This window comes from Heptranchias perlo, chromosome 15 (genome assembly GCF_035084215.1).
Source record: "Heptranchias perlo isolate sHepPer1 chromosome 15, sHepPer1.hap1, whole genome shotgun sequence".
Taxonomy (NCBI): domain Eukaryota; kingdom Metazoa; phylum Chordata; class Chondrichthyes; order Hexanchiformes; family Hexanchidae; genus Heptranchias; species Heptranchias perlo.
This window is the reverse complement of record NC_090339.1, coordinates 5,591,628-5,604,190: the sequence shown is the minus strand read 5'-3', so window position 1 is coordinate 5,604,190 and position 12,563 is coordinate 5,591,628. Positions and strand designations below refer to the sequence as shown.

At 44.9% G+C, this 12,563-nt stretch overlaps 1 protein-coding gene across 1 annotated transcript in view; it reads left to right on the top strand.

Moving 5' to 3' along the window:
• wdr44 (WD repeat domain 44) overlaps nucleotides 1–12,563 on the top strand; it is a 72,698-nt gene that overhangs the window by 17,653 nt on the left and 42,482 nt on the right. The window contains exons 2-3 of the mRNA XM_067996799.1: nucleotides 49–79; nucleotides 8,708–8,785. Of these exons, the coding sequence (XP_067852900.1) occupies nucleotides 49–79; nucleotides 8,708–8,785 (109 nt within the window). The remainder of the gene's footprint in view (nucleotides 1–48; nucleotides 80–8,707; nucleotides 8,786–12,563) is intronic.

Sequence of the window (12,563 nt, the reverse complement as noted above, 5' to 3'; positions counted from 1 at the left end):
TGATCATTACACTATCAAAATAACGTCTCTTTTTTTTTCCCCCTTTAGGTCACCAGCAAAGATCATTATTTCCTCTAAGGTATGTACTGTAGAACTGTGAAGTTATCAAAATACAACAATCTTTCTGGTGGGGTTGAAAGATTACAGTTCTAATACCCTCCCTTATTCAACTAATCTGGGGGGAAAATAGTAATCATGTGATAGTTAATATGTGGTTTTACATTGCTATCTAATTGAGCTTATGTTCTAAATACAGTGCCTGTTACTGTACTAGGGGAAAACTGTGATGACATATCTACAGCAAATTGTAGTTTAGACACAGACATGTAATGGAGATAGAGCTACACATGGAACCTGACGTGGGATTAATGGTTCTGTTCCAATGAAGTAGTGTCAGATTGGCTTATTTAGTAGGATTCTTACCTTGGGACAGGAAATTGAGTGTTCGTGCTCCAGATCAGGAGCTGAGCGCATAACCTAGGGTAACAGTCCATTGCAGTACTGAGGGAGTGCTGCGTTGTTGGAAGTGCTGTCCTTAGGGTAGTATACTGTTCTGCTTCCTGTTCATGATTTTAAAGATCCCATTATGCTATTCAATACAAATAGTACATTAGCTGCTTTGTCAGGATGAGCAAGTTTGGCAATGCTGCGTGTTGAGATTTTCTGTTGAGATCTAAATCCTGTCACTGTGATACAAAGGTCAGTGTCGAAGACAACTGGCTCCTAATGTGCTAAACCTCCGTTAGATTGCACGATGAAAGAAAAAGTATGTGGAAATGGGTTATTTTAACTAGGAAGCGTTTTCATGAAAATATTTATCATGAATTGTTCCTTTTTTAAAAAAAAAATGTAGGTCAAAAGCCACATGAGATTAAAGCTGACAGACCTCTGTGTACAGTGGGAGAAAACTTGATACTTGTTTATTAATCTACCCTGTATGGGGTTACGATCCAGCTGAAAGTGTTAGCAGATCTAGGGCCCGATGTTAGCAGGGCTGCGGGTTTCCGGCGGGTGGGCTATCGGGCGCGTGGGTAACGCGCTCTGTGAAATTGGTGGGTTTCCCGCGCGATCGTAGCAGGCAAACCACTAATTAGAGCCACTTACCTGCTCCTCCGGGTTCCCCGCTGCTGATCTGCGCATGCGCAGTAAGATCTGTCAGTTGGAGGCGCTCTATTTAAAGGGGCAGTCCTCCACTGACAGATGCTGCAACCAATAGCAAAGATGACTGCATGGAGCAGCCCAGGGGGAAGGATGCTCCCAGTTTAATGATGCCTCACCCCAGGTATCAATACATGGGGTGAGGAGGAGGGGGAGGACAGAGATCTTCCACCCGGCGGGTGGGAGGAGGCGGCCCGCCTCTGCCACCAGGAAGGCCTGGCTCGAGGTGGCAGAGGGGGTCACCTGCGCCACCAACATATCGCCTACCTGCACACAATGCAGGAGGCGCTCCAATGACCTCAGTAGGTCAGCCACAGTGAGTACATGTAGTCTTTCCCCTACACTCCGTCTGCCACAGCACTGCCCCCACCCCACATCTCCTTCGGCACTGCCAACACTACTCTGTCACATCACCCCTCATACCCACTCAAACCACATCCTCATCTTACCTGCACCTACTCACCCCGCCACTACCATGCAACCCAATCCTCATACAATCTCATGGCTCTATCCCATACTCACCCTCTCGTGCATCTCTCTCACGGCCAGCCTCACTCAACCTGCCACAACCTGTGCTGCAGCCACAGGGCATGCATCACATATGTGCAGTAGGCAGCGTAAGGCAAACGTGTCGTGAGCATGAAGGGGGATGCACAAGGGTGTTTGAGGGTTTGTCATGGGTGTTACTTATATTTAATTTCAGAACAACTCACATCACACATTATATTGGCACCACTACTGCCATGTCTCCACGAATCCTGTCTGGTTTGTGCAATTATGCCCGCTCCTGGGTATCACTGAGGACCCACCACTGATGCCACCCATTGTGTCACTGCAGAGTGGGTGTAGGTGTATTTGCAGGGCTCTTCTGCGCAGACGACTGAGAGACATCGGCGATGTCCCCGGTTGCACCCTGGCAGGCTGCGGAGGAGAAGTTGTGGAGGGCAGTGGTGACTTTGACAGCGACAGGTAAGATGATGGTGCTCGGGCCAGCCAGGAGCAGCTCGGCATGAAAGAGGCTGCAGATGTCCACGGCTATATGTCGAGTGACTCTAGCCTCCGTGCGCACTGCTGCTCAGAGGTCCAGGAGGCTGAGCCTCGGTCTGTGGATCCTGTGGTGAGGGTAGTGCCCTCTGCGACGCATCTCTCTCTGCGGTAGCCCTCCCTTCTACAGGTGGATGTGTCACAGCACTCTGTTGTGGAGCTCCACGTGTCAGAGGTGGATGGCGAGGCTGGTGATGCTGTTCGCCCTCCGCGGAGGTCATGACTGCAGCTACGGCGGCCCCCATCCGGACGATGTACATCTGAGGGGGTCCGCAAGGTAGGTACATGTCTCCGGACCCCGGGGTACGTGTGCAGGTTGGTGACTTTGACTGTCAGGAGGAGGGTGGTGGGCCAAATGGGAGACCCTCACCCATTGCATGGCCTCCTGCAATGGGTGAGGGTCTCCCCCCACCCCCCCCCAAACCTGTCAAATGGACCTTTGCAGCTGCCACAGGCTGACGGCTGCAACACGTCCATTCGAGCTGGGAGTGTTTCCCCCAGTACGGGAAACAGTCCCATTTTGTTCTAAAATCCCACATAGTCCCTTAATCAGGTCAGTTAATGACCTGAAATACCTAACTAAATATTGTCAAGTGGCATCCCGCTGGCTTTAATTGCCTGCGGGATTCCCACCAGCGGGGGCTGCGTGCGCACGCCGGCGCGTCAGCGGGGAACCCGGAAGTGCGCGGGTTCGGGGCGGGCTCCGCTACCGCGCCGGGATTCTCCGATTTTCGGAGCCCCCCCCCACCGCGGGAAACGCACCCGATAGCGGATGGTCAAATTGAGCCCCTAGTGTTTAAACTTTTCAGAATGCATGAATATCTGCAGCCGCAAGGGCTATAAATTTTCACAGTATGTTTGACTTTTGAACTGAATGGATTGTGAAAACTGGTATTTTTAGAAATTTTAAATTTAGTCTTTGTCCCAAAAGGAAAGCATTTATCTTTTACTGCCTAGCTAATCTGTTTCTGTTAATGCCACCCACAAGTGTTATTCCATGTCACTACCCAGTATGCACCATGATGAGTACTAATCCAAATTGTAGAGTTTGTGTATGGGTCAAAAGAGCCTCGTTGCTGAAAAGACATGCTTGTGCATAGGATAGCAACTCCCCATCAAAATCTATATAAACAAATGGTTTAAAAAAATGATAATTCACTTCAATATCCTTTTTAATTTAAGTCCAGAACCTTTTTGAAGTTTAGTACTGATAACTTCATCAAGGAAACTAGCTTGAAAGTAATATTGACCCTCTTATCACAAGCAAGATGACTGAAGATACTGTGATCACTAAACCCTCCAGGTTGATGACCCTTGGTGTTTAATTCTTAAATTCTCTTGCACTGTTGGGGCAAGATGAGTTAAACTCTCCAGAATGTCATGCACCATTTATGAAGATAGTACACTGGACTTGTCTTTTTTATTTCATTTATGCCTTGCCACCAATGCAATTGCGCTTTACCCAATTACCAGGGAGTTCCTGAAACTAGGAGTATTATAATAAGTGTGCCATTGCAGTAGAAATACTGGTCTTTATATGTGGTTATGCACAGTTAGTGTTGTATTTGATACAAAGTCCAAGAGATATAAGACTACTGACTAGAGTTGGTCTTAAATTGCTGTGACACCAATTAATTTCCCTTTGCACCAGTGATGTAAGTCTGGAGTTAGGACCTGACCTGACTTGGAAGCAAAGTGAAGTGTGAATATGAGAATTTACACTGCAGAACTTTAGCATTGATGTGAAGTGAAGCTGTTTCACACCTACAGTACTGTTGTGTTGTAAGTATACCATAATGTGTTGTATTCTGCCATGGTCCTGAAGCATAGCAACCTTGAAAACCTTGTTTTCTCTGTCACTTTAGGCGGTAGTAACGTTGAGTTTTCTTTCGCAATGTATTAAATGTTGAACAATTAGGATTTGCTTGAATCTGTATTTAAACCAACAATGTATCAGTGTTTCCATGTACCTCATTTCAAAATAGCTTGTCTTTGGGCCATGAAAAATCTCCATATGACTGAATAATATTGTCTGAGCACTTTCATTCGCATGTAATTAAGTAGTTGTCAGAATTTGAATATATGGTGTAACAAAAACATTTTGCTGAATAAATGCATTTATTGACTACAAATTGCAATTTCATCCTTTCCCCTAAATGCAATTCCACTGGCATCACATGGATTTTCTTGTAATTGTAATCTTACACCTGGCCAGTGCAGTTCATGTTCTGAATGCAGGAATGTTTAATTGTAAAGGAATTCTTGCTCCCTTCTCATCCTTCGCCCAGAGCACGTAATATTCATAAGAATCCTCGGTTAGCTACGCTGCTGGCATGGAGGATGGAATTCATCATCAGAGGTGCCATTGCTGCATGTTTTGAATAGACTGTCTTCTTCTTTGCTCCCTTCATCCCTCTCAAGTGAGCATTTTGTGTCTCATCTCATCCATTCTATCCATGCTCATCAGATGATAATACAGTTCAACCTAGTGATGACCGAGGAAAGGAGCTTTAAAAAAATAGACATTTTAGTGAGGCAGACTGCAGGTGCTGTAACCAAGGTAATTACAAGATACTAGGAAGAAACCAGGTTGTTGTCGGATGCAATTGTAGAAATATTAGGAGCTAGGCTAGACTAAGAATCAAATTTTGAGTCTCAACCTGTTGGGTTATCTCTGTTAGGTATGATTTTGCTGGCACTAGTTTAATTTTATTGATCATAAGAATGAGACTAATTTTAAATGCCTGTAACTCCCTGTAGTCCAAGAATATTTCCTCTCTGCATGGTGCCATGATATCAGTCCCATAAACCTGGAACAGTGGTACGATCACACGATTGCTCTCGTATGCAATTTAAAACCTTGTTGCAAATAAAAGGTGAACTTCATAAATGTATATTTTCAGATCTCAAGATGTTTCCAATAAGAGCAGACTTAATGTACTCTGCCCCCATGTGCTTAAGCCTGATGGTTGGATAAATCTTATACCCGGTGGATCCTTGGTGTGTGTGTTAAAATCGTTGTTATTCAACATCTTAAGTCTGAATGCACTTTATGTAATCGTAATGAATCCTTGTTTATCCACTGCTACATCATTTTGAAACATGCTATATGTTAATGGAATGAAGACAAATTTTCAAAATATCCGAAGTGCAGCGATGTCTTATTTAACTTGTGATAAACTGCTGTTGAAATAGTGGGGAAGTTGCTCACTATTGTTGCTTGGTGCAAAAAATTATGACCACAGATGTCACTTGGCGGTCAGCAGTGCAAACTGCTTTGGGGGGTTGGGAGCCCACTTAGTCACTTTTGTGATCAGTCTGTAGTACATTTCTTGTCAACATGCACTGGTTGCTGTGAAGGCGAGCCCTACTGACTAAGGAAGCCTCAGGACCAATATCTGTTCTGTTCTGTGCTTGTTCATTATCCTCATGCATTAGTTGGCCTGGGCACCCTTGATTTAGGGATCCTTGTTGGAAGGAATGTATTTACAGATGTCTGGAGGATAGGATCAAGTGTGAATGTGATGATGCTCCCCACCGCCTCCCAATTTGAATAATCACCATCTAGGCTCCTTCATGGAGAATGGCCAGTTGGGCAGAAGCCTGCCTTTTGAGAGGAGGGGACAAAATTGGGGAAGAAAAGCTGAAGATTTAGTAGATCCTGAGCTATGATTAGTAGTAAATGAATATTGTAATGTGCAAAAGTTTTGCTGATGCTGGATTTCTAAACTATTAATTATATAATGACCTAGACTTGGGTATAGGGGGCATAATTTCAAAGGATGCAGATGGCACAAAACTTGGAAATGCAGTAAACAGTGAGGAGGATAGTGGCAGACAAAATTTAATGCAGAGAAGTGTGAAGTGATGCAATTTGGAAGGAAGAATGAGGAGAGGCAATATAAACTAAATGGTACAATTTTGAAGGAGGTGCAGGAACAGAGAGGTCTGGGGATTCACATACATAAATCTTTGAAGGTGGCAGGACAAGTTGATATGGGTTTTTAAAAAAAAAACATACGGGATCCTGGGCTTTCTAAATAGAGGCTACAGTACAAAAGCAAGAAAATTATGCTAAACTTTTATAAATCACTGGTTAAGCTTCAGCTGGAGTTTTGTCTAATTCTGGGCACTACACTTTAGGAAGGATGTCAAGTCCTTGAAGAGGGTACAGAGGAGATTTACTAGAATGGTACCAGGGATGAGGGACTTCAATTATGTGGAGAGACTGGAGGAGCTGGGTTTGTTCTACTTTAGAGCAGAGAAGGTTAAGGGGAGATTTAATAGAGGTGTTTAAAATTATGAAGGGTTTTGATAGAATAGAGCAAAACTTTTCCACTGGCAGGAAGGTCAATAACCAGAGGACATAGATTTAAGATAATTGGCAAAAGAACCAGGAGGAAAAGGAGGAGATTTTTTTAATGCAGTAAGTTAGGACCTGGAATGCACGGCCTAAAAGGGAATTGGATATATAGTTGAAAAGAAAAAAATTGCAGGGCAATGGGGGAAGACCAGTGGGAGTAGAAATAACTGGATACCTCTTTCAAAGAGTCTGCAAAGGCATGTTGGACCGAATTGCCGCCTCCTGTTGCTGTATGATTCTTAGATCTCCACTTCAGGTAATGGCTGTGGTTTTCCTTTATTGCTCAAATGTTCTAACTTTTTAAAAATGTTATTTTTCTGTGTATACTTTTTATTTTGCTCATACTAGATATTTTTCACTATTGCTTTGTTTTTGCCAGATTTAAGTTCAGCAGCAAGCCAATTAAATGGAATAATATAGTGGCGATAATTCTTTGCTAGGTTGAACAAATTAAAATTGTCACGTAAAATCAGTTTTGGCATTTAACTAATGCCAAAGTAACTAAATGAAGGGCTTCAAAATTTTATGCGCCGTTATTTATGCGTAATGGTACAGCAACTTCAGGTGAGGGGCAGATGCATGGTTAAATGCGAATATCTAAAAGATGTTCTGAGAGTTGTGTCGCACCGCCCTTAGATTCGCGAAAACGGCACCTCGCTGTCTGCCTCACCATTGAAATGCATTGAATGGCGTGAAGTTTCTGTATTTGTGCGGTAGAGGCGAACTGAACTCGCCACAGAAAGTGAAGTCTTGTCATTTCAAGTCTAAGTATCCTTTTAACAATGGGATAAATGTTCATTACTGCCAATCAACCTCTGGCACTAAAAATTAACTATTACAATTGTGGAGTCTTTCCTTTAAGTATTAATTGTTGGAGATTTTAAAAATTAGAATTTTTTTTTTACTTTTCCTTTCTCTTTCTGTTTCTCAATCCAAACCATTCTTTTCCTCTTTATTCCTCTTTCTGTACCTGATTTGACATTGAACACATACGCCTCAGTACTTCCACTGTTTATATCTCAGTCCTTCATTTGAATGGTTAAGGAGATACACAGTTGGTTGCCCTGTTCATTCTGGTCCCAGATGCCCTGTTTCCCTCACTGCGCCGTTAGCAGCTCGCACTTTCAGCAACTTGCCAAGTTAAAAATTTAAAAACCTCAATGTTCAAGGGCATGTCTAACTAATGGCAGATGCTGTTAGATGCCCTGCTACAGAAAAATCTGGGCCATTATTTCTGTTCAGTCCTGCTTTGAAAATTTATCTTGCCCTTTATTTTCTGAAAACCATTTAATTGGAAATGCTTTTTTGAGTAATTGAACGACAGTGCTTAGTACTCGGTAAGGATATCAAGGGATATGGATTAAAGGTGGGTAAATGGAGTTGAAGTACAGATGCTCTAAATGAATGGTGGAACAGGGGCTGAATGGCCTACTCCTGTTCCTATGTACTAAGCATTCTATTCCACAACAGTGATGCCACTCGCTTTGCAGAGTACAAAGTTCACCTAAAAGCTATGTATATATGTTTTAAACCTCCCAGTGGTTGCAGTACAGTAATTTCAACTCTTGATTATCATCTCGATTCTGGTGAATATTTCTAAATTCCTCAGGTTTTGTTCTCGTGGTTTTATGCCAATTAACCCTCCTTGATGAAAGTACTAGTTTTCCATTATATTCTCTAAATATCTCAGTACTGAGGACTCTTCAAAATGATTTTGCCCCTTCCCCCCCTTCTCTCCTGCCCCCCTCAATTTGTAATATAAAAACTGCATTACTAAGAGCATTGTATCCTGCATTTTAATTTTGTAATGTACACTTTTCAAGATGATATTTTGGTGACAACTTACATGTTGTGAAGTTTCTGAGATGTCCAGATATAATTTAGTGCAATAACAGACTTGCCCATTAAGGAGTGATTTTTTTAATTTCAAGTTGAATTAATAGAAACTCTCTGAATGAAACATTGAACTACTCATAATTCAATTCTGCAACTGAGAACTTGAAATTTCAAAACACAATGCGTCATTATAGTGAAGAGTGAACAGGAGTATTGGTATCTAATGTAGTTCATTTTAGAGATAAATCTCTATGGAAATACAGCATGGTAGATTCATAATTGTTTTTGTTCTTTATTCCTTAACAGGATAAAATAGACAATGGAGCACAGAAACGTGATCAAGATTTTACATTTGAGGAACATAGTCATGAAGATAAAGATGAGGTTTGTTGTTTTGCCTGTAACTCACTAACATTTTTCCTGATTTTTTTCAAAAACAACCCATATGGTCTTTAAGCTTTAATGAAGAGATGTCACTAAATATTTTACCACATTGTTGGGCACAATGTGTTAAGCATTTGAGGTGCAGGTCTAAATATTTTTTTGATTTAGTAAGTTTTCCAATTTCAAAATCATAATCTTAATGCACCATTATCTATCTTGCTGAATGAGTCCAGAATAAGGAGACCACTTACAAAAGGAGGATTTAATGGGGTCCTTGGGTGGATTAGAAAATGTTTTACGGATGAAGATGGCCTATATATGTTGCTTGCGCCATATTTCATTCACTTGAGGCATGTTTGTCTTCAGAAAAATTTAAAAGCAAAAATAGCTAAGCCATCTAATTATCACTGTAAACTGTCATAAAATGCATTCACTTATCCGTAACAAGGAGGCATAGGCTCAGAATTACCAGCAGAAGGGGGAATTAAGTATTTTTAGGTTTTTTTTGTAGAATATTGAATGCTTTACTAAAAATGCTTTTTGAGGAAAAGAGGATAAATAATTGAAAATAGAATTGAATAAGTATTTCAAAAGCAAGAATATAGAGAAAGAGCAGGGAAATGAGATTGGAGTAGGTAGCTCAAGTTGAAGAGCTAACATAGGCAATGTACAATGGGCTGAATTGTTGTGGTATTGATTTCCAAGTTTCATTACTGGTCTGCACACAGTTAGCTTTTTGGCCAGAGTAGCACTGAAGGTGCTACAATTGGCCTTGGTGGTCCCTGGACTACAGAAGGAAAAGATTAGCCAGAGTCCCTGCTATTGATTGTTGTCCAGTAATCCCTGCTGGAAAGTACAGACACATGGGGGTCGATTTTAGCACCCGCAATTGGGTGCGTTCCTGGCGGGGGGGGGGCTCCGAAAATCGGCGATTCCCGGGGCGGGTCAGCAGCCCGGCTCCAACCCGACCACTTCCGGGTTTCCCACAGACGCGCCGACATGCGTGCGCAGCCCCCGCATGTGGGACTCCCGCCGGCAATTAAAGCCGGCGGAGTGCCACTTAAAGTATTTATTTAGGTATTTCGGGTCGTTTACAGACCTGATTAAAGAGATATTTCAGGAGGGTTGGGAGTTTGCAAACAACTGGGACTGTTTCCCATACTGGGGGAAACACTCCCAGTTCAAATGGACGTGTTGCAGCCATCAGCCTGTGGCAGCTGTAAAGGTCCATTTGACAGGTGGGGGGGGGGGGGTAGATCCTCACTCATTGCAGGAGGCCACTCTGTCACTTTGGACAAAGTTTGGCCTTCACCACCCTCCTCCTAACAACAAAATTCACCAACTTGCACACTTACCCCGGTGTCCAGACACATGTACCTACCTTGCGGACCCCCTCAGATGCACATCATCTGGATGGGGGCCGCCGTAGCTGCAGTCATGACCTCCTCAGAGGGCGAACAGCATCTCCGGCCAAGCCGTCCACCTCTGACACGTGGGCCTCCATTTTAGCACCCGCTATCGGGTGCGTTCCTTGCGGGGGGGGGGGGGCTCTGAAAATCGGAGAATCCCGGAGCGGGTCCGGAGCCGAGCTCCAACCCACCCACTTCCGGGTTCCCCACAGACGCGCCGACGTGCGCGCGCAGCCCCCGCATGTGGGACTCCCGCAGGCAATTAAAGCCAGCGGGGTGCCACTTAAGACTATTTACATTGCTATTTCAGGTCATTAACAGACCTGATTAAGGGAATATGTGAGGAGGGGTGGGATTTTAGAGACAACTAGGACTGTTTCCCATACTGGGGAAAACACTCCCAGTTGAAATGAACGTGTTGCAGCTGTCAGCCTGTGGCAGCTGCAAAGGTCCATTTGACAGGTGGTGGGGGGAGACCCTCACTCATTGCAGGAGGCCACTCTGTCACTTGGGATAAAGTTTGGCCTCCACCACCCTCCTCCTGACAAGAAAATTCACCAACTTGCACACTTACCCCGGGGTCCAGAGACATGTACCTACCTTGCGGACCCCCTCAGATGTACATCTTCCGTGGGGGCCGCCGTAGCTGCAGTCATGACCTCCTCGGAGGGCAAACAGCATCACCAGCCTCGCCGTCCACCTCTGACACGTGGAGCTCCACAACAGAGTGCTGTGACACATCCACCTGTACAGCAGGAGGGAGGGCAACCGCAGAGAGAGATGCATCGCAGAGGGCACTACCCTTGCCACAGGGTCCACAGACCGAGACTCAGCTTCCTGGATCTCTCTGAGCAGCAGTGCACACGGACGCTCAGAATCACTCGACATAGTCGTGGACATCTGCAGCCTCCTTCATGCCGAGCTGCTCCCGGCTGGCCCGAGCACTGTCGTCTTACATGTCGCTGTCCAAGTCACCACTGCCCTCAACAACTTCTCCTCTGCATCCTTCCAGGGTGCCACCGGGGACATCGCCGATGTCTCTCAGTCGTCTGCACAAAAGAGCCCTGCAAATACACCTACACCCACTCTGCAGTGATACAATGGTGGCATCAGTTGTGGGTCTTCATTGTGATCCTCAGGAAAGGGCATTATTGCCCAAACCAGACAAGATTCGCAAAGACGTGGCAGTAGTGGTGACAATATAATATGTAATGTGAGTTGCTCAGAAATTAAATAAGTAAAAACCATGATGAACCCTCAAACACCCTTGTGCATCCCCTTCATGCTCACGACACGTTTGCCTTACGCTGCCTACTGCACATATGTGATGCATGCCCTGTGGCTACAGCACAGGTAGTGGCAGGTTGAGTGAGGCTGACTGAAAGAGATGCATGAGAGGGTGAGAATGAGATAGAGCCATGAGGATTGGGTTGAGTGGTAGTGGCGGGATGAGTACTGACGAGGTGAGTAAGTGCAGGTAAGATGAGGATGAGGTTTGAGTGGGTGTGAGGAGTGATGTGACAGAGTAGTGTTGGCAGTGCCGAAGGAGATGTGGGGTGGGGGCGGTGATGTGGCAGACGGAGTGTAGGAGAATGAGTCAGTGTACTCACTTCGGCTGACCTACTTAGGTCATTGTAGCGCCTCCAGCACTGTATGCAGGTGGGCGATATGTTGATGGTGCAGGTGACCTCCTCTGCCACCTCGAGCCAGGCCTTCTTGGTGGCAGAGACAGGCCGCTTCCTCCCGCCCGCCGGGGGGGAAGATCTCTGTCCTCCCCCTCCTCCTCACCCCGTCCAATAAGAGCTGGAGTGAGGCATCATTAAACCTGGGAGCAGCCTCCCCCCTGGGCTGCTCCATGCTGTAATTTTTCCTATTTCTTGCAGCATCAGTCAGTGGAGGACTGCCCCTTTTAAATAGAGCTCCTCCAGCTGATGGACCTTACTGCGCATGCGCAGTCCGCCCGCTGCGCAGCTCAGCAGCGGGGAACCCAGAACAAGAGGTAAGTGGATCCAATCAGCCTGCGATTGCGTTCGGGGCAGACTGATTTCACAGGGCGCGTTACCCACGTGCCCAATCGCACCCCCCACCGCTAACCCGCCGCCCTGGTAATACCGGACCCACGATCACTGGGTGAAGACAGAATTAGGCTCAAGTATGGTGCCCCGAATGATAAAACAGCTTGCAGGCACTTGAGCATAGATTTTCCAATTGGAATTTTCTTATTTGCATGTGTCATTATTAATTTGATGGCAGAGTTGTCCTGTGTGCCATTTCCCCATGCACAGAATACCAATTCTAAATCAGGACCATATGAAATGGGTGTCTTGGGTAGCTATCTAAAGATAAGTAAACAGAAGGTCATGGAACGG